This window comes from Perna viridis, chromosome 2 (genome assembly GCF_037379345.1).
Source record: "Perna viridis isolate PV_CMFRI_1.1 ecotype Kerala chromosome 2, ASM3737934v1, whole genome shotgun sequence".
NCBI classification, from domain to species: Eukaryota; Metazoa; Mollusca; class Bivalvia; order Mytilida; family Mytilidae; genus Perna; species Perna viridis.
Genome location: NC_142446.1, coordinates 65,820,583 through 65,843,910, shown reverse-complemented (window position 1 = coordinate 65,843,910; position 23,328 = coordinate 65,820,583). Strand labels below are relative to the sequence as shown.

At 32.5% G+C, this 23,328-nt stretch overlaps 1 protein-coding gene across 3 annotated transcripts in view; it reads left to right on the top strand.

Moving 5' to 3' along the window:
• The window catches only part of LOC148626528 (CD109 antigen-like), a 49,637-nt gene that overhangs the window by 12,593 nt on the left and 13,716 nt on the right, over positions 1 to 23,328 (top strand). For all 3 annotated transcript variants that reach the window (XM_088570578.1, XM_088570579.1, XM_088570580.1), the window contains 10 exons: positions 321 to 593; positions 4,225 to 4,326; positions 5,030 to 5,095; positions 6,041 to 6,229; positions 6,530 to 6,679; positions 8,489 to 8,602; positions 11,714 to 11,768; positions 12,872 to 13,076; positions 14,547 to 14,664; positions 22,213 to 22,326. In XM_088570578.1, the coding sequence (XP_088426704.1) occupies positions 321 to 593; positions 4,225 to 4,326; positions 5,030 to 5,095; positions 6,041 to 6,229; positions 6,530 to 6,679; positions 8,489 to 8,602; positions 11,714 to 11,768; positions 12,872 to 13,076; positions 14,547 to 14,664; positions 22,213 to 22,326 (1,386 nt within the window). The remainder of the gene's footprint in view (positions 1 to 320; positions 594 to 4,224; positions 4,327 to 5,029; positions 5,096 to 6,040; positions 6,230 to 6,529; positions 6,680 to 8,488; positions 8,603 to 11,713; positions 11,769 to 12,871; positions 13,077 to 14,546; positions 14,665 to 22,212; positions 22,327 to 23,328) is intronic.

Here is a 23,328-nt window from a genome sequence, read left to right as displayed (position 1 = left end):
TGTTGAAATATGTTTTCTGAAAAAAATATCCTGAGAATTGTACATTTGAAAGCCAATGCATATATAAACATTTATAGCATTGCTACGTTTTGTTAATTATGGGACCTTCAGATTGATCTGAGAAGTTTAGCATACAATTGTCGATATATATAAATATATATATTTTCTTCCAACTAGTATCCCCCATAGTAACGAAAACAAAATTGAAAGAGGGAGGTGCCAATATTTCGCATATTGTAAATGCATTTAAGCGGTAAATATAAAACGATTGCTATATAAAAATTGTGTTGTGACATTTTAAAAAACGTTTATTTATGTAGCTCCGAGTTACAAATCAAGATGATAGCCTTCTAGATTTACCTTTGGGAACAGTCAACGTGACCGTAACCTATATATCACCAAGAAAGATTTCTCCAAATAAATCTGGTGCATTAGGTTCTCATGTTGAGACATCAAGATTTAAAGGACGCAGACCTCTTCATTCACGATCACAAGAAGTTTTCCTGTGGTCTCGAGAAATACAAATTCCTAAATCAGGCGTAATTAGAACAACTGCATTGTTACCTGTGACTGCGGAAGAGGCAGTTTTTAAAGTAAGAAGTATTAAACATGTGCATACAAAACATACTTTAAATTAGATTTATCGTTAAAATAATTACGCTAAGAGTTCGATGGTAAGGTTAAAACTTATTACCAATGCGATAATTCTCATTCTGTATATTTAACTGTTCTTTGATCTGTGGAAGCATCCTTCATCAACTGATATATAACAGAGCTTGCCGAAAATATGCGGAACTTTTGTACTGTGTAGAATTTTTGCAATAAAGCTTCTAGAACAGGGTTGTGTTACTTCATGATTTAGGTCATCACTACTAATGATTAATGGTGATCAGAAGCTAAGGAATCGTTAATGTGTATCCATCTGCATTATGAGAACCAATTCGTTCACCACCATAGGTGTTTCTGGAAAAGCAGAAGACCCTGATCAAACCAGTGCACCCTGTTCTACGCTCCTCATTTTTTGTAAAATTTTTAGTGTTTGTTATTTTGGTTTTTTATGTTTATTTGTGTGTTTGTTTTTTTTTCTTGTCTTGTCCTTATCTTTAGTAATTGTTAAAATTACCGTTATAAATCTGATTCCTTTAACTTTACATAACAAATGCTTTATACGGTAATACAGCTTGAAATGGGAGCTTGGGGTACTGAGATACAATAACAAAGCGATACAATTTGTTATATGCTTATAAAGAAAGTAATCACATGTCATGTCAAATTCTGTCAAAGTTTGGAGGTATATGTGCAAAATATAAAAAATGAATACGAAACGTGTAACATTCCCATTTTAGCGTGCTTCGTGTTTGAATCGTGTTAACGTGCCGCGTGGAATTTGTGTACCTGTGCCTTTCATGTGCGCACTTCGTGCTTCGTGTATCGTGCAACGTTCTTCGTGCAACGGTTCTAAACCCTGATTGGATGATAAAAATAGCTCCTATGCTAATTTTTACGGAATACTGTTGTAATTTCGTTTTTCTATACCAAAATCAGTATTCTTTGTACATTAAAGGAAAATATGTTGTCAGGAATTAATACATGTAGGAGATACATGTAATTGGTTTCATACATTCGTAAATAATTTGAGCATATTATGAAATACTGCAAAAAATTGAAGGTCCTTCTGAAATGGTCGGGGAAAATGTTTCGATCTATAGCTTTTTGTTTGTCGTTTGAGAATAAATATTTCCATAATGTATCGCGTATAACAAAATAACATTTTTATATCAACTATGTAATATTTACTTTTTCAGACAAATAATTATAGTATAAAGTAGGTTTTACCAATACTTTATGAAACTTCGGTATTTTTATTCTCCTGGTACAAGGAAACTGTGTTCCCAATGATCTATAAACAACACATATAGACATTTTGCAAATAAAAAATACTTTCTTTTAATATTTAGAGCAATAAGATGGAATTGCATCAGTCAAAAATACTCTATTATCTAAAAACTGAATATATTTTACCCTAATTTTATGAAATTTCAACTTTTTCATACTCCCAGTCCAGTCAAAATATTTTTGCAATGTACCATGAATAATAACAATGGTAATTTGTCATGTCAACAATGCAATTTTTTTCTCCTTTTGACAAATAAGATGGTATTGCATTAGTTGAACTAGCTAAGTTATTTCAAAATTGAGTATTTTTTACCAATACTTTATGAAATTTTGGTATTTTTATTCTCCGGGAACAATGAAGATGTGTTTCCAATGATCCATATACAAAAAATATGGATTTTTCGTTAAAGAAAATACTCTCTTTCCATATTTAGAGCAACAAGATGGTATCGCACATGCAAACAAATACTTTATTAATTAAAAATTGAGTATATTTTACCCTAACTTTATGAAATTTTAATATTTTCATACTCGGATACCAGTGAAAATGTTTTTGCAATGAGCCATGTATAATAAAATGGATATATTATATATCAATAATGGAATATTATTTTTTTTAATAATAAGATGGTATTGTATTAGCTAAAAGTGCTCAATTATTTCAAAATAGAATGTTTTTACCGATACTTTATGAAAATATGGTATTTTTATTCTCCTGGAACAAGGAAAATGTGTTCTTAATGATCTATAAACAATATGGACATTTTTCACATAAAAATTACGTTCTTTTCATATTCAGAGCAATGAGATGGTATCACATAAGTAAAAAAATCTATTATCTAAAGGTTGAGTATATTTTACCCAAATTTTATGAAATATTAATACCGGGGTATTTTCTTATTCCATTTATAAAAAAAATTGGCATTTTTCATATCAACAATGCTTTATTTTTTTTTGACAATGTTATCACAATTTACGATGTACATGTACAAAATCAAAATAAAGAAAATGAACGTGATTAAGTCAGCCTCACATTTTGACCTACACTTAGAAATCAATGGTTAAGGAAAACTATTGACCAAACTTTACGACAAAGGTGATGATTTTTCATTCAAAATTGTCAGCTTTCCCATCATCTGTGGCAACATGAATCCCTTCAGCACCTACGTATGGAGTGTTCCTATCACGACTCATACGTTATGCCAGAGCTTGCCGAAACAACGCAGACTTTTTGTATCGCGCTAGAACTCTAACAAATAGGCTTCTGGAACAGGATTATGTTGCTACAAGATTGAAGTCATCAGTACAGAAGTTTTATGGTCATCATCATCTACTCGTGGATCGTTATGGTGTTTCCATCTGCACCATGAAAATTGGTTTATTCAAAGACTCATAGTTTTTCTTTCCTCGTTTGTCTACTCCGGACATGAATTTTATGAGCAACTCGGCGGATGCTTCTAGAAAAGCAGAGGACGCTTACCCTACCGGTGCACCTGGTCCATGCTCCCAGTTTTCAGAGGAGTCCGAGTTGCTCATTAGCTTTTGTTACTTTGTATGGACCATTTTAGTTACTTTTTGTTCTTTGTTGTGTATGTCTGTTTTCCATGTCTGGTCTTTGTCCCTGGATTACATTCTTTTGATTACCGCTTCAACCTTGGTTCCCTTGATTACTCTTTCTATATCAACACATTTATAGACATTACAGGCAAGATGTTAGCAATCAACAAAATACGACGGACAATTACACTGTATATCATAAATTATTGTTAGTTTGGTTTTGCAAGTTAGATGTCGAAACATACCATTTACCGAGATGAATACTTCCGGTGGACACGATCATTTGTTTATCGTGCAACGTGTTTCGTGTGGATTTTGCGTATCGTGTTTCGTGTTTCTTGTGCTACGTATGCGTGGGATTAGGATTGTAACACGTTTCAGGAGGTGTAAATAATGAATAACCTAAGCGTCAATAATGGGGCAATGAAGTTATACTGAAGTCCATGTACATGACCATAACGAGAAAAAAACAGAACTAGCAAACACAATCTTCGTAGTACTACGCAATATAGCGAACATAATAGAATATAACTGCATGCTAAACAACATACAAATAACGCATTACACAAAACTTTGTTTATATGATGCACTAACAATATGAACTCCCACAAAATACTGGCAGTACTGTTCAAAAATTCATTTTGTATTCTGAATGAAAAGAATGACAAAAAATAATGCATTTTATCACATTTCATAAAATTAAAATGTCGAAAACAAATCTGAGCCTTTTTTTAATATTTAGAATAATGGAGTTTTAATTCTTGTGCTTAGGCAATTTATCGAAAATTATCTGCCCAAAAGACCATCGGCAGAGCCAGATCACCCAGCGACAATTTCATACAAGTATCTATTGTAAACGATGTAAAACCTGTGGTAAGTATGTTTTGTTAACACATGCACTTGTTGTAATTTTGTAGTTTTCCGTCCCCAATTTATATCATATAACATTTATACAAAGTCGTAGTACTGCTCATGGTACAATTTCTTGGCGATGGATTTGACTTCTTAATTCAATAGTTGTGGATTTGGTTACCTCTTTAATTCAGTTATCTTAGGAGTGAGACTGACACATGTTTTATTCTAATATTGCTGATGAGAATTTAATGCTTGAAACAAGTGAACAGCATACGGAAATATGCAATATAAGTATGATTGGTAATTGTGTATTCGTTTCGTCCGTTACAGTGTTTAGTATAGTTAACTTCAGGGAATGTTTGGGTTTTTTTTATTGGACAATCATTACCTGATTAAATGTTTTAGGTAGTTAACTACACAATTAACAAGGATATTATAACTTGCCATCATTTAATATTATTTTAATCAAAGTTTGATTGCAATGTTTGTTTAGTATTTTTGTAATACTAGAATGATTTGGTCCATTCAATTACACCATAAGGACTTAATACATTTAGAAGCTCGAATTGTCTTGTGCTGTAGAATTTCAGTTTTAATTCAAGACAAGACAAACAGAAACCTGGCATACACAGATTGACCTAGAACGGAAACAAACATATGTGTTTTTTTCTCATTTTATTTATTTCAATTAAGCAATTGTTTTTTTAACAAATATTTTTAGCCAAACCAGGATCTTCCATTAAAAATTGAGACAACAGAGAAAATAGTGCAAGAGGTTTATTACAAGGTACAAACTTATGTAATAAATTCGAAAGCTAAATTCAAAATCTTCCAAGAATTCTTCGTTTCAAATGTAACTCGGTTTGGCTATGCTTTATACAGCTCTACAACGTTCATATCATAACACTTTTAAGTTGTGCGAAAAATTGTTTACATTACAGTTACTGTTTATTGAAATGTTCATATTGCAAGAGGAAAGTACAAGAATAGAAATTATTGTTTAAAAACACATTATATTAAACTGTAGGAAAGATATGCAGACAAAAATTTTGAAAAAAAATGAAACAAAAAAAAAACATACAAAACAAAACAAAAAACAAAAAAAACAAAAACAAAAACAAAAACAAAAAAAATAAAATTTGAAACCAATCAAAGAAAATAAGTGTGTATCACTATTGTCATACCTGTATTGAGATCATTGCCTTTGAAAATAGTGGTGGAAATTAAAGTATATCAAATTTAATTAAGACTTGAAAATGTTCATGCTGACTTAATATATATATCATATCACGGATTGTCTCAATTAAGTAGTTTAATATCATTCGTTTATTTGTGTACGATTTTTAAACTTTGAGATGCAACTACATCGAACTCTTTTTCCAAGATTGCAGTTTTGTGGTCAATTTCAATCGACCCAGATCTTCACGTCTTTTTCATTTTCATACTCCGATGTGCTATAAATTTGTCAAAATATAATGTCATGTTAAGTAAAAAAAAGGTATTGGTTGAGACAAAGACTTTTTGAATACTAGAAATTTTTTGACTTACGTAATAAAGAAAGCAACTTCTGTTGTCTCAAAGTTAAAGTTTTATGTAATGCTCTGACTGTAAATCACAGATTTTAGCTGTTGTGGAAAGGACAAATACAAATTAGAAATACAAGATCACTGCTACTTTGATATATAGTTAGTCTGTTACCGTTAATGATAAACATATCTAAACTCTTGTTTAGGTTATTTCCAAAGGTTCTTTAGTAGATAAAGGAAGATTCGTTCTGAAGAAAGGAAATGGAAATGCAAGTTTAAAGATAACATATGATATGACTCCGAAAGCAAAACTATTGGTATATTACACAAGAAAAAATGGGGAAATTGTTGCAGATGCTATTACGTTTTCAATCGACGATATCTTCAAAACTACAGTAAGTCTTATAAAGTCATATATTGAACCTGTAGTAAGTTTATTAATCATTTCATACAGATATCTATATATTAGATACTTGATTGGCAATTACAATGTTAGATATTAATTTTGTTTTGTTCAAAGACGAAAAATTTATAATTAAAAAGGGTCATACCTTTTTAGGGTCAGTTCTGAAAAATACATTTTTATTTTGAATTGGATTTGAAATTGGAGAATACAGATTTTTTTTGGAGAACCTGCAGTTCATTTTATTCATTCAACAAGTGTTACAGTCATTGGTCATTTCTTTGTTTTACAGGTTGGGATACGATTCAACAAACAGAAAGCTCTTCCTAATGAAAATATCGCACTTGACATCCGGGCAAGGTCTGAGTCTCTCGTTTATGTCCTTGCTGTTGACAAAAGTGTACTGTTATACAAGAGCGGTAATGACATCAGCGCTCAAGATGTAAATAAAATAGCATGTATATTAACCATAGAATTATTTTTTGTAGAAATCTTACCTATTTAAAAAAATCCAAAAATATGCATGAAGTGAAATATATAATTTCACTTTCAAGGTAATATTTCATAACATACTCCTACATAATACATCATTCGAAAGCTGACGATATGAGCTTTTTGAATATGTCAGTCGTAAAAATAATCAGTAAATAAATTTCTATTTGAGGTCAAACAGACTGATTAAAATGTTGATCTCTCTTGCATATGATAGACGAAACAATCCTCATAATATTAGATTTACATTTGTTTAAAATTTCTTCATATTCTTGTCATAAAAATTAACCGTTTTATTTGAAAAGATGAAAATTACAATTATCGTGCTTCTAATGCCTCGGCGCTTCGTATCATTGATATATTTTTATATTTTCACTTTTCTTAAATGAAAGACCACTTTATAAGGAAACTTGTGATATCATACAATAGTAGCAAAGTACAATTATCAAACTGTGAAAGGACTCATAAAACCAATACTACGTTTTCAACTCAGAACATGTTAACTTTTAAATAAGATTTTTTACCTTTACAGGGCTTCGAATTCATTTACCCACCTGCATGCACATCTGTATATGATGCCATATCTTTCTGTAATTTTGTTTTAATCAAAACTCATTGAGCGCTTTAGAGGTAGTTTGTACATGTGCAAACCCTAAATGTTGATTATCATCCCGTGCATGTATCACAAATTTATATTTTTTCTCATGTTTATGCCTATCCATCAAATTCTATTGAGAAATTGGTGTTGAGTTACTTTATAAAAACAACCTGAGAGATGGAATAGGAAATAACTTAAATGTAATAAAAGTCAAAATGACTTATAGATAGATTTTTTTTCTTGCATTCATTAAATGGTGTGTGAACACATATACAGTAATATTTCTTTTTTTTTTTTCATATAAATGTGTAAATAACTGACTGCTGTGAACGAAATAACAAACAGATTCATTTTCCAGAAATATATGAACTTTCATTTTCGGTTTTTATGCGTAATTTAATTATAATTCGACTGCTTTACATTTGATGAATGTCCTACTTTCAATTTGCATTCAGTATATTTGCACAGAAGCTGTCATCTTTGTACAAAATAATTTAGGATATTATATCGTTATATATGTGAATCTAAACTTAGAGTCGAACATTTAAAAAAATGTCAATGCATTTCAATGAAACTAGAACTAATTTTACCAAAGATTCTTAGAAAATCTTTCCTTTTGCTTTGATTCTAATGGTGCAAAATGGTCAAATCAACTGTTTTTTCTCCTTACCTTATTTCATTCACTGCCTTATTCTTACAGAGGCTACCACCTAAATACTTTCTGCAATATTGAAGTATGTGAACGGGTTTGTTGCTTCAAAAGCACCCTAAAATTTATACGAAACGTTGTTTGTGGTTATAAAAATCTTTTAAGACATGAGATTTTATCAGTATTAAATGCATAGATGTGATGGAAATCTTACTTACACAAAAATGTTAAAAAGGGACAAAATTCGAAAATATTAGACAAAATTACAAACATAACGAATACAAGTTAACAGACAAAACAACAAAATATAAAAGATCAAATAAAACAAATTAGAAAATACAATTCAGACTGGGCGTATACGAGACTCATGACCATACCAATCAGCCTGGTAATGGTATATTGCCCCGATAACATTACTTAAACAGTAAATCTATATTTTAGCTTGTTTTAAGATATCGAGTCATTGTATAAGATATGTGTTTCTTATCTTGGATATAACTTTAAACTGGCAGGTTATGAAGGACCTACAAGAGTATGATAATAGTGGTGTTTCCCAGTATTTTAGAAGTTGGGATTTCTGGATACCAAGACCAATTGGTGGAGTTGATGCACACTCGATATTTAGGGTAATTATAGAGTTAATGCAAATAATATAAAATTGTCCGTTTGCAAACAAGTAGAAATGAAAAAAAATCCCTTGCCATATAAACCATAGTAAAAGAGCAGTCAACGAGGCTGTAGTTATGAACGTACTTCTCCAAGGCGCCATAGTACAAAATTTAAAAGCGGCGTCATAGTAACTGCAGGTTGAATGTAAAAGGGGTATAAAACATGGAGAACAGGGCATAGCTAATGGGGTATGGGGAGTAGGAGAAGTAGAAAGTTAACTCCAAAGAAGAGCTGTAGAACTTTAAATGATATTCAATGCTGTTGCTAACATGAATATAGAATTTCTATAAATAATTTATTATTTGGTATGTATAAAGATACAACTGCTTAATACTAGATGATTTTTTTTCATTCGAATAAGTGCCTTCCAAGATAACATTCAGTTTGAATGGATACTCTTTTCAATAAACTGTTGCCTGGAAATATGTGCACACTTAACATAATTCAAATAAAGATAAACTATTTTTGCAACATCCCTTCGCCTCCTGCGTATAAAGTGTTCATATTACAACCCATACGTTATGCCAGAGCTTGCCAAAACTATGCAGACTTTTTGTATCGCGCTAGAACTCTAACAAATAGGCTTCTGGAACAGGGTTATGTTGCTACAAGATTGAAGTCATCACTACAGAAGTTTTATGGTCGTCATCATGAACTCGTGGATCGTTATTGTGTATCCATCAGCACCATGAAAACTGATTTATTCAACGGGTCATAGTTTTCCTCTCCTCCTTCGTCTACCCCGGATTTGACTTTTTATGAGCAACTCGGCGAGTGTTTCTAGAAAAGCAGAGGACGCTTACCCTACCGGTGCATCTGGCCCATGCTCCCAGTTTTTAGTGGAGTCTGAGTTGCTCATTTACTTTTGTTACTTTGTATGTATGATTTTAGTTACTTTATGTTCGTCGTTGTGTATGTCTGTTTTCCATGTCTGGTCTTTGTCCCTGGATTATATTCTTTTGATTACCGTTACTACCTTGGTTCCCTTGATTACTCTACCATGTATTCATATGACTGCCACCATTTGTTTATAGTAGCAAAACTGGACAGTGAAAAATGAAATGCACAAATTCGAAAATCATACTTTCACTTTTTATGTAATTAGACACCCAATTGATGATGTAATTGTTTGAGCTTACTTTTTTTATTTCAGTTAAGAAACAAAAAATATTATTTCATTTTCTTACTGGTTATTATAATTTGGTATTGAAACTAAATTGTCATGAGGTAAAAAAAAGAGGCCTCAAGTCTTCAATAATATATACTTCTAGGATAATGTGATTTGTTTTTGTAAATATATTTTACGAACGCAAACGTTTATTCAGTTGAAAAGCTAATTATTAGGCTATACCTGTAAAATAATTTTGTCTTTCAACGCTTAACCTAAGTTATTAAAATTAACAGTCAAATACCTTCACATAATACGGTGATAAAGCTGATGACTGGAACAGTCCTAACGGTCATATAAAAATTCGTGAGAAAATATTTTTTCCTTTCAGAAAATTGTTCATTCAAGATTTTGAACAAAATGAATGTAATAAAGAGTTGGAATTTGAAGCAGTAGGCATTTGTGTAAAATATATGATTAATGAGAAATGTCAAGGTAAAAAGAACAATGAGATAACCGTAACGAAGGATCTAGGATGACCGTAACTGAACACGAGCCTAAATGTTTTTGGAAGTACAGATATTTGATACGAAATACCAAATTATCTTTCAGGGTAGTCTGCCCTTTAGTATTATATTATGATGTGTTTCATTATAGTGCAAATTTTACCTGCAGATTTATATAAAACATACATTCATTACATCAAAAACTAAAATCATTGCAATATTTTCACTTTCGTGAAAATGATATAATGATATAGTTTTTAGTGGAGTCCGATTTGCTCATTTGCTTTTGTTACTTTGTATGTATGATTTTAGTTACTTTATGTTCGTCGTTGTGTATGTCTATTTTCCATGTCTGGTCTTTGTCCCTGGATTACATTATTTTGATTACCGCTATAACCTTGGTTCCCTTGATTACTCTTATGAAACATGTTCGATCACTTGAGCGTTTGTAAACGAAAGAAAAAGAAATTGGTCATGTACAAACCACATCACCTGTACCACGGAACTGATTTTCTTGTGTCATACACCAGAAAAATGTGTGCCTATAGAGGAATCATAAGGCGCATTAGAATACACAGTCGTACGCTAACTTTAACAATGAATACATTTCACGGCACAACAAAATTGGACTGGATTTTTTTTTTGGAGATGAAATTATTCATTACTCTCCCTGACATAATCCTAATCGAACTAATTGGAAGAAATAATCTTCCCAAATTTTTACAAATTTTGAAACGATTAATTCGTCGACAAAAGCAGTTTATTGCCAAGTTAACAGATGATATAAATGACCACATGACTGACGAGGTAAAACTCCAATAAACCGAAAAATCGCTTTTTAATTCTGGTTAAATAAAACAAATCTCGTAACAATGTTTGGTTGACAGTTTTTTCTTCTTTTTAATCAACTTTATGGTGGAATATAACTTTTATGAATTTTCAAATACATTTTAGCAAATCATCCGGTATAACCTCCTTGCGTTTCTGTGTGCATAGTAATTGTTTGTCCTTTTACAGTGTTCCCGTGTAAGTTTTTTTATATTATTGATTATGCTTTTTCACATGGATATACCCAAGCTCCACGCATCTACAGACTTTCGTTCCCTCTCTTATTTACAGCAATAAACAGGTTGCTCGAAATAGTATTTGACAATCGGATAACGTCGCGTAAAATAATTCACTTCTTGCCAACTTTCTGAGAGGGCTAGCTACAGAATCTAGAGTTAAATTCGAACCTTAGACGCTGTTTGGAGCTTGGGATATATTCTCTTCCATACTCCTATTTCCATTGGCACTTTGGTATTTTCGATTTACTTATCTTATTCCATATTATTTTAGTTCTGTGTATTTTCATATGATAGAAGAAAATAAATAGCTCTTATGAATTTCCCATTAACTATCAAACCTTCCTAGGAAAATAGTGGTTTATCGTATATTCACGTATTTTCCTTTAGCAATTTGGAGTTATTGTGCTTACTGATGCCACTCTATATCAATACCCACGTTTAGGTGAGTATTCTTTTCAAGAACATAAAAATAATAAAAAAAAACTATGGAACGCCTAAACTGTCTGATGAGATACACATTTACGTGTTGTCAATTTTATGTAACTTGCTGTGGTTTTACAACTACATGTGGTCATTTTGTATTTACGTTATGTAGGAACATCTTTACATTATATCATTTTGTCTTTACGTTCTGCCATTGCGTCTTTATGTTTTGTCATTTCGTCTTTACGTTCTGTAATTTTGTCTTTACGTTCTGTCTTTTATGATTACGTTATGTCAACATATATTTACGTTATGTGGATTTATCGTTACATTTTGCCTTTTACGGACTGATTTGAAAAGTTCCGGGGTCACACGTCATCATGAAATTTTTGTCCACATCACGTGAAGAAGAAATCACATCATGTAAAGAAGAAATCACTCCACATAAAGAAAAGAAAATGCACATAAAGTATTGAGAGATCGACATGACGTAAAGATGAAACGACCTCATGTTATAAGAAAACCACTGCACGTGAAGATAAATCCACATAACGTAAATATATGTCGACATAACGTAAATATATGTTGACATAACGTAATCATAGAACGACAGAACGAAAAGACAAAATTACAGAACGTAAAGACGAAATGACAGAACGTAAAGACGCAATGGCAGAACGTAAAGACAAAACGACATAATGTAAAGATGTTTCTACATGACGTAAATAAAAAAATGACCACATGTAATTAAAAAACCACAGCAAGTAGTATAAAATTGACAACACGTAAACAAATGTGTATCTCATCAGACAGTTTAGGCTTTCTATAAAAAACAATCAATTATTTCTTTGGCATATTAGCGATTTATTTTGTCTTCTGTTGTGAATGTTTATCTACTCTATTGTAATTATAGTAGCCACACGTCTACATCGTAAGAAATAGAGTTTAAAAAAGCAGCATTATCTCAGCATCGTTTTGCACGTACAGAAATCTAAAATAAATTCTCCAAAGTTCTCTTCAGCAATGGGGTTTATTTGATAAAAAACTTGTGTGATTTTATGAAATTATAATTAATGCTGCATTGGTAATTTTTAAATTGCAAAGGAGACTCCTCAATTTCAGTATTACGTGATGTCATGTTTATTGATGAGAGACGACCTTCTCAGCGACGTAAAATGGAAGTCCATTATGGTAGTCTTGGTGGTGGTGGTGGTCAAGATGATACAGGTGGTCTTTCTGGTGGTGCAGGGACATCTAGTCTGGCCAAACCGACGAGGATACGGAAAAATTTCCCAGAAACATGGCTATGGGCAAATGTTACCACAGGGTATGTATAAAAATATTTGTGATAACAAAAAATGGAAGTACATTAGTATGAACGTTTTGTTCATCATGAAATAAAACTATACAAATGTATACAATCATAAACAAAATATGTAGTCAAAAAAGTTAGAAATAAGAAATGGCAAATATCTTACCTATTTTTTTTTAAGGAAAGGTTAAAAAAAGAAAAAAAAGTGATTTAGGGACCTGTATGTAAGATATAGCCTACTTGTAATTAATGCAAATCATATGCGATTTTCTGATATCCGACTCCATTTGGTGGACCAAAGGTTCTCGAGGGCATTCCCGGACCCAGCGGACAGACTTGTCTGACCCCGAATTATATCACATTACATTTATCATATTTTTCATAATTTACAAATGGTAGAATCTGTCGATGACGGATTTTGCTTTGTGTTTCGATGGTTTGGAGTACTTTGTATACAAGTTAATTTTGGATTTAGTTTTTTTTTTTTTTACTTTATTATAATGCTCTGATGAAAAGGTACTCCTTGAGACATATGTAAAGCATACCAAAAATTGCAATTATATGACAGTTTTATTTTGTGTTTTGGACCGCAAATAGTCAGATTTGAAAAAAATAAAATTGTAAATCAATGAACCCCAATTAAATCCGCTGTCGCACGAGTATTACCGAGAAAAGACACGTTATGTGGTTGTTAAGGAAATATTTGGGAACTATTGGAGTATCATTTTTGTTAGTTATTGATTTCATTATCGCTATAAACAAGATCAACCTGCAAATATTGTATATGTGTAAAGATTAGGTATCATTTACAGCAACAAAACAACACCAAAATTACCTGTGTACCTATTTGATTGGTTAAGTGCACTGCGGTCAGTGACTTACAGTATAGTAATGTTTTGACATAAATGCTTAGAATTATACAAAAACAGCCTATCGGTGCACCTGCTCCCAGTTTTTAGTGGACTCCGATTTGCTTTTATCATATGTTCTTTGTTGTGTGTGTCTGTTTTCGATGTAGGGTCTTTGTCCCTGGAATAAATCCTTATTGTATCTGCAAGAATCTTGGTTTCCCTGATTACTCTTTGAAACACAAACATTTATGTGTATTTGAAATTAATTGAAATTCCAATTTCCTTGTATTTGGAATGATTTTTTTATTTAGTCCGATATGGTAGTAATCAGTTTATATCATATTTAATTTCACCAAAGACTCTCAAGCTTCGGTTGAAGCAGAATAAAATGAATCCAAGTTAATTAAAGCTTACATAAAATTCATGTGAAATGCTGAATATGAACATTCCAATGATTTTTCAATAGTTGTGTCCCTTACCCTATGTCAACCTCCTTAACATGTGTAATTCATAACAGTGATTTCCATCGATTTTTTTTTCTGCACACTGATTAGGTCTTCGTCAATACAATTATCATTTTTGTAATCAAAATATTTTCTTCAGCGTATTGTTCTCATTTTGTTTTTAAATTCAGGACTACCGGTTCAGCAGTTATCAACACTAAAGCTCCTGATACAATAACAGAATGGATAGCATCAGCGTTTGTAGTAAATCCCCAAACAGGTTTTGGTGTAGCATCAGAATTCGCAAATGTAAGTTTTTATGCACCTATCTCTGAACATTACTTCAAAGTACCTTTCTAACAAGGTCACTATATACAATATCAAACTGCTATGTTTGTGCCCCCGCTAAATATTATATATGTGTAAATATTAAGTATCATTCAAGGTTTTACAAAAAATACAGCTAGAAAACAACAACACTATTACCTGTGTGCCTATTCACTTGGTTAAGTGCACAGCAGTCAGTGACTTACAGTAGAGATATATTGTCATCTGTGGCAAAATCCCATTAGCACCTGCGTATGGAGATTTCATATCACAACTTTTACCAGAGCTTGCCGTAACTAGACGGACTACCTGAAGATGATACACCTAGATAAAAATATATAGTTCTCAATAGAGATTTTTCATACTTTGTAAAAAATAATTCCAAATCATCTTCCAAAGTTACAGAAGACAATGTTTTCAAAATGTTGGAATTTTTGATCCACAACATATGTGTCCAGTGTTGTGGATGTCGCGAAACACGAATGATTAGAGACTAAATTCAAATAGATATGTTTCTGTGTTCATTGAACTTCAATGACTGGTTTCGTTAATTGTTAAACGCCCCTGAAATTGTATTGTCGGGCAACGGAGCTAACGGAGTTGTATTGAGTATATAAAGCCAATGTATTGTACATGATTTAGGGCAGATAAAATTGAAATGAGATTGTGTGATACACGTGAATTGATTCTGAAGAATACTAAATGTATAATAATTAGGTTAAGCGTTTGCTGTGCTTTCCAATGACAAAATAAAAGAAATATAATGTGTGAGGAAACAACTTCACAACATTAAAGGGGGCCGGAACCCGGAATTGTAAAATAAAAAAAAAGCAATTAAAGGTGTTCGAAATGGCTGCTGTAAGTTATTTGAAATGAGTAAGGACCAGATTCCGCAATAACCTGAGAACTGAAATGCAAGTAGGTCATGATATTATAGTTTAGCAATTTCAACCTGTTGATCCACAGGATTATTTGTTGAAGTGTATTGAGAAGTTAGTTATATGTGAATAAATTTGAGATTCAAAGTTCAAAAGTTGCAAGTTCCTTTGAAGATGACCCAACATCGGTGGAAAACATAGCGGAAGACGATTGCCAACTGTGTTCAGATGCTACAGATTGTTACTTAGAATTGGAACAGTACAATGTGAGGTTAGTCAATATTCATAGAAATTAAAGTAGTGAAATGTTAAGTTCTTTACAAATTGTTGAACTTCAACGTGAAATGAAAGAAATTGTTGCAACCCAACTGAAACAACAAAATAATTTTATTGAAAGCCAGAAAATAAAAAAAAAGAATGAATCTTCTGTGAAACTACCTAAAATTGATATCATTTCATTCAATGGAGATAAAACTAATTGGAATGCATTTTGGGATTCATTCGAATGTACCATCGACAAGAACAAGCGACTTTCCAAAATTAAGAAATTCAATTATTTGAAGATCAAATTATTCGGAGATGCTAAATATGTCGTTTCTAGTTTATCGTTGTCAAATGAAAATTACAAAATTGCCGTTGGAACACTTAAGGAAAGATTTGGGAATATTGAAGATGTTGTTGATCGACATTTTGGCGAAATGATAAATTTACAACCGGCTTTAAATAAGATGTCATCGTTAAATTTTTTCCTGGATAAAGTCAACAGGACTTTAGAAGTTTAGAAGTTCTGCAACAAAATGTTAACCAGGATGTGTTTGTGTTAATGGTGAAGTCAACATTACCAGAGCAAGTTCTGCCTCAATTAGAGATTCAAAAGGGGTCGACAGAAAAATGTGAAAAATTGCGGGATTATGTCGTAGCAAGAGAGAAATCTGATAAAACTGAACCTGAAAAGGAGTGTTCAAATCCTAAAGGTAATGCAAACGGATCCCTTAACTCTAACAAATCATTGCAGAATAGAAATGAAAAATTCAGTTTGAATAAATGTGGAACATCCAATAAACAATTTAATTCTGCAGAAGCTTTAGTGGCTTAAATGCAGCGCAATACTAACTACTTTGACAAATGTAGATACTGTACAGAACAACATTGGAGTGATGAATGCAAAAAGTTTCAAAGTGTTGAAAAAGGAAAGCGCCAGCTAAAAGGAAGCTGTTTTAAGGGCTTGAGATTTGGTCACCTATCTGTTGATTGTAAAAAAGGTAAAATTTGTGTTCATTGTGGAGAAGAGGATTCCCATCCTCGGAGCTTATGTCCGAAGAAATCTAAAATGAAAATGACAAGTGTGCATTTATTAGTAAAAAAAAGTGATATTCCTGATGAAGAATTTGGAAAACAAGGAAGCAGTTATGTAAATTCAAATGTTTATGCCAAAGAAAACTGTGTTTGTTTCATCAAGTGAAATTGTTCTAATGCAAACAGCAAAGACTAAAGTCATTAATACAAAGAAAAACAAGCAAAGCGGAGACATGCATTTTGTTCGCCTCCGGTTCACAAAGAACTTATATTTCCCAAAAACTAGCTTCAAAATTGAATTTAAGAGGAGAGAAATAAGAAGAAATCAAATCGCTTACTTTCGGAAGTGAGAAACCTAAAACTATGAAAACATCATCGACAAGTATTTCAATCAAATTGAATAATGGAAAAAAATCGACCTGATAGCTAATATCGTGCCAGTGATTAGTGGTTGTCTGCATCGGAAAAGTCTGGATGATACAACAATTGAACATTTAAAACACTTTGTGAAGGATGTTTAACTTGCCTATTAATTGCCATATCAGAATGAATTATCATCTATTGAGCTTCTGATTGGAAATGACTACTACCTGGATTGACTCTCACAAGCAAAGTAGAAATTCAACCAGGTTTATATTTGTTAGTTTCAAAGCTTGAATTGTGGCTGGAAGGACACAAGATACCAATAATAAAAAATCCGAGACGACATTACATATTCTGTCAAATACTAGTTTATTAGATATGTCAGATACTATGCCAGATCGCTCCATTGTTTCTCCAAGCAAATATCCGTAATTTGTGGAATCTTGAATCAATAGGCATTACTGATAGTGCTATGACAACGAATGCCAAGAAAACTATGCAGTATTTCACTGACACTATAGAATTCACAGATGGGAGATACCATGTGAAATGGCCTTGGAAGGAAAATATGCCAGAACTTCCAGACAACCGTGAATTAGCACTGATCAGATTGAAGTCCTGTATAGCTCGAATAAGAAAGAAGCCTGATCTACGAAAGTATGATAGCATCAAACAAGACCAGTTGCAAAACGGTGTGGTTGGAGAAGTTAAAAATCAGAAGTCTGAAGGAATAATTCATTATATTCCCCATCATGCCGTCATTACCCCGCAGAAGTCAACAACCAAAGTGAGAATAGTTTATGACGCGTCAGCAAAAAGTAATTCCGATTTACCTAGTTTAAATGAATATTTGTATCGAGGTCCAGTTCTTCTGAACAATTTATGTGGTATTTTTATGCGACTATGATTCCATAAATTCACTATGGTTGCTGACATAGAGATGGCATTCCTCCAAGTAGGATTGCAAAATAATGAAAAAGGTGTTACCCGATTTGTGTGGTTAAAAGATTGTGAAAGTCCATGTGTAGAAAGGAACAATGTCAAGGAATATAGATTCTGTAGATTATGGAATTAGTGAAATTTTTGATCCTATTGGTTTCATTTCGCCAATAATTATCAACGGAAAAGTGTTCGTTCAAGACTTGTGGAGAACAAATTTGCGATGAGGCGATGACTTATCTCCCTAGGACCTGTCACAATGGACAAAGATTCATAGTGAATTAAAGAGAATTTCTGAAGTTTCCCTTCTAAGATGTTTGAATTTTGATTCAGACTCCAATGGTAAAGTGTGCAAACTTCTACGTTCCTGTGATGCGTCAACTAAAGCTTATTTAGCAGAAATTTATTTACATTAGACCTGTGAACAGGGAACAAAATGCGAGTTAATCTTTTCTAAGTCTAGCACCGTTAAAAGGAATGAGTATTCCACGACTAGAAGTTATGGCTGTCTTGGTTGGCGTTAGAAGTTTATTGTTTGTAAATATATGAATTGAAAGAAGAGATTGAGATTGAACAAAACTATCCGTGGACTGATTCTCAGTGTGTTCTCAAGTGGATTTCTACAAAGAAACAATTCATTGTTTTTGTGAAAAATAGAATAACAGAAATAAGGAGACATGATGATATTGCATTCTTGTATGTGCTACAAAGGAGAATCCAGCTGACGTAGCAACTAGAGAAACGACTGTGTCAAAACGTCATGACAACACTCTTTGGTGGCATTGACCAAGATGGTTAGAAAATGATGACCAGGATTGGACTAGCAATTCTTACCCAGATGATTTGCTAACAGATAATTGTATAAATCTGAATTGAAAAGTGAAAAGAATATCACATTACTTTTTAAAGTCATGTTGAAGTCAAGCCACCATTTGATATGGATAGCAAAAGGTTTTCTTTGCACAAAAAATTGATTCGCGTAACAGCGTGTGTACGAAGATATAGAACGAGAATGAAGAAAAATACAGAAATACATTTGAAAGTGGCTGAGTTGTCCTGGATAAAATATAATCAAAGGAAAAACTCTTAGATATTTTTGAAGCTGTGAAAAATGGTCAAAGAAACAATCTTCAACAACAACTAGGAGTGTTTTATTGGAATTCTGTGTTGTAAAGGAAGAATGGAAAATGTTGATGTTTCTGAATCTGCTTGACTTTCCATTTTACTTCCCCGTGGGAAGGACGTCACGCGGTTATTGATTGAAAAGATTCATAAAGAATCCCTCCATTGTGGTGTGTTACAAACACTTAGCAAATTAGGAAATAGGTTTTGGATACCACAAGGTAGATCGACAGTAAGACAAGTTCTGCGACATTGTTTAGCTTGTATCAAGCATGAATGAAGAGCGTACAAAATGCCAGATATGCCTCCATTTCCGACATCTAGAGTTTCTCAGTCTACTCCATTTTCTTCAACAGGATTAGATTATCTCGGACCATTATTCATTAAGTCAAACAGTGAAAACAAGAAAAAATGGATTTACCTTTTCACATGTCTAAATACAAGAGCAGTTCATTCACAGGTAGTTAGTGATATGACCACAGAGGAATTTCTGTAAGCCCTAAGGAGATTCATTACAGTTCGAGGAACTCCGAGTACAATAATTAATGACAATGCAGCTCAATTGAAATTAGGAAGTGAAACTTTGAAGTCCTTCTAGAATAATGTGATTAAAAATGAAGACGTTCAAACTTTTGTCATGACCTCTGGAATAAGTTGTAAATTCATTACGCAATTAGCCCCTTGGATAAGAGGCTTTTATGAGAGATAAGTTGGAATTGTAAAACGTTCTCTCACAACGTCATTGACTTATTACTGATGTGCAACCGAGAAGTATCATCAAAGAAATTGAATCCGTTGTAAATTCTAGACCATTAGTGTTGGAGATGACATAAACACAAATATTACTCTTACTCTTGGTCATTTTTTGACATTAAATCCAGCTACTGGAATACCTGATGTTAATATCGATCTAAAGGATCCAGACTTTTTCTCCTGTACAAAGTTCAAAGGACAATCTATTAAAGTTTTGGAAAAAGGGACAGAAACTTCTAGATTCGTTTTGGAAATTGTGGAGAAATGAATATTTACTGTGTTTGCGATAGAGAATGCAAACAAAACTTAAAGAGTGCAGTGGTCATCTTTACCAAAGGTGGGAGATGCTGTGTTAATCAGTGTTAATCAAAGACGATTAACGGAGATCAACTTTGGAAATGGGAAGAATAGTGAAACTTATTTCAAGTATTGATGAAGAAATGCACAGTCGTCGTCTGGAAAAATTTTGAGAAGACCATTAAATCTGCTTTACCATTTAGAACTACATGGCAATAGCAAATACGAAACAGTTGAGATTGTCAGGAAAATTGGAAAACCTACTGTAACAATGGACAAACCAAAACGTTTAGCTGCAGAAATTACAAGAAAAAAAAAACAGTCTGTGTTACAATAGATAGTGATATACTCTAATATGGATTTCATAAAAATTATGGATTCCAGTGTAATTCATTTTCATATGATACATTTGTGGAATTTATTTTTTCCACGCGAACTTAATTAATTAGAGACTAATTTCAAATAGATATGTTTCTCTGTTCATTGAACTTAAATGACTGCTTCTGTTAATTGTTAAATGCTCTTTCAATTGTATTGAAATCAATTTAAATACTCCAGTGACTGTATTGTGTTCTGTTGTTATTCTTGGCTCCTTTAATTATATTTAAATCTTTTGTTATTAGCTCCTGTAATTGTACTTGTAGGGCAACGGGGCTAACGGATTTATATTTAGTATAACAATTAGGTTAAGTGTTTGTTGTGTTTTCCAATGCCAAATTAAAAGAAATATAATGTGTCAGGAAACCACTTCACAACAGTGGACGCGTTTTTCAACAAACGGTCGGCATTTCAATTGAAAGAAATTGTGCCCCTTTACTTGCTGACCTTTCGCTTTACTCGTATGAGGCTGACATTATAAATGATCTGGTCCGAAAGAAAGAACATCGTATAGCTGACCAGATCATTCAATCTCAGCTTCCGCTATAAAGATGACGTGTTATCGTTAAACAATCCTAGTTTCGGGGATATGATACATCGCATACCCAAAGAACTTGAGATAAAGGTTACTGCAGACACTGTGAAGTCAGCCTCATATCTTGACCTACACTTAGAGATCGATGGCAAAGGAAAACTATTGACCAAACGTTACGACAAACGTAATGACTTTTTGTATCGCGCTATACTACTTAAAATTAGGCTTCTGGAACAGAGTTATGTTGCTAGAAGATTAAAGTCATCACTACAGAAGTTGTATGGTCGCCATCATGAACTGGATTGTTATGGTATATCCATCTGCACCATCAAAACTGATTTGTTCAACGTGTCATAGTTTTCCTTTCCTCTTTCGTCTACCGAGGACTTGACTTTTTATGATCGACTCGGCGGCTGTTTCAAGAAAAGCAGAGGACGCTAACCCTACCGGTGCACCTGGTCCATGCTCCCAGTTTTATATGAAGCCGGAGTTGCTCGTTTATTTTGTTACTTTGTATGTATTTTTTTAGTCACGTTATATTCTTTGCTGTGTTTGTCTCTTTTCCATGTCTGATCTTTGTCCTAGGATAACATTCGTTGGATTTTCGCTAGAAACTTGGTTCCCTTGATTACTCTTTGACGGAAATGTCGTGTGAAGAACGCAATGATTAATTACGCATATGAACATTTCTAGTTTTTTTAAGGAATTTTGATACTAAAATCGTTTCATTTGAAAGACGTTTGAACATAAATTTCATTTGTGTGCTTGTCGCAAAACGCCATGGGGTGAACATTTCTTTTCACAATTTGTATTAATCTAAGTTGCCAGCTATAAACAAAACGTAAACAGAGTTGATTTTAATAAACGTTAAAAATGTTTGTATAAATTTATTATTATTATTATTATTATTGTTATTATTATTATTATAAATATGACTCTTAATAATTAATATTGTTTTCCGATTTACAGCTTACAACGTTTCAGCGCTTTTTCATGCGATTAGACCTTCCGTTCTCGGCCATTAGAGGTGAACAAATCATAGTTCAAATTTCAGTATTTAATTTTCTAGACACAAGACAGAAGGTAAGCAATGGTTTATATTTGTGTTTAGTTTTTTTCTAAATGAGTGGCATCTAAATGAGAAGTATACCCTTTTCTTTCTCAAGTGTACATTTAGGTCATACTATTCAATGATTCAAATGCGTGGGAAACTATGTCAAGAATAGCACGTCACACATTACAACGAATCCAAAATGTATACACAGTAAAATAAAAGCAAGAATCTCATCAAAACCGTTTGTTATATTCAAATCCGATATTGATTAAATATGGCAGGGTGAGAAAAACAGTAGAAAGTTTGCAGATTCTACCTTAAATATAAGGCAACATATCCCTGTGTCAGTAGTGAACTTAAACATTTTTTTCATATTGTTTACTCGTAATACTAATACCAGAAAACGGTAAAAATTGTAAGACAAAAAAAAAAAATAAAAATAAAAAAAAACAAACAAACAAAAACAAAAAACAAAAAAAAAAAAAACAAATTAAAAAAATCAACAAAAAAAAAAACAAAAACAAAACAAAAACAAAAACAAAAACAAAAAAATAAGGAAAACGTAAAAAAACCGAGTCACGAATAATCATTTGACTTCTTCAGAAAAAAAGGTACTTTTATTTATTGGTATTTGAGTTTTTATTGTTTTCAAAATCCTTAGACGAATTTAAAATTCAATATTGTAAAATTTTCTGAATTCACAAACTTTTTTCTCCGGACGTTGGAAAATAACATAAGACCTTCTGTATTAAATGCAGACTTTGAGGATACGTTACATTACTTCCACCACGTAGGACTTGCAGTAGAATAAAAGAACTCTTTGCGAATGTATATACAGAGCATTCCCAAAAAAGCAAACTATACCGCGCATATATAACAAAAATGTATATTTGTTAATCAAAGTAATAAGGAAGACCGCAAAAACTAACCCTCAGTTGTAACAAAAAAGTGTATTTGTTTTTCAAACTTTCAGGGAAGACCAGTAAAACGCAAAACGTACTTAATGTAAAGCTTGAATGTAAAAACCACCT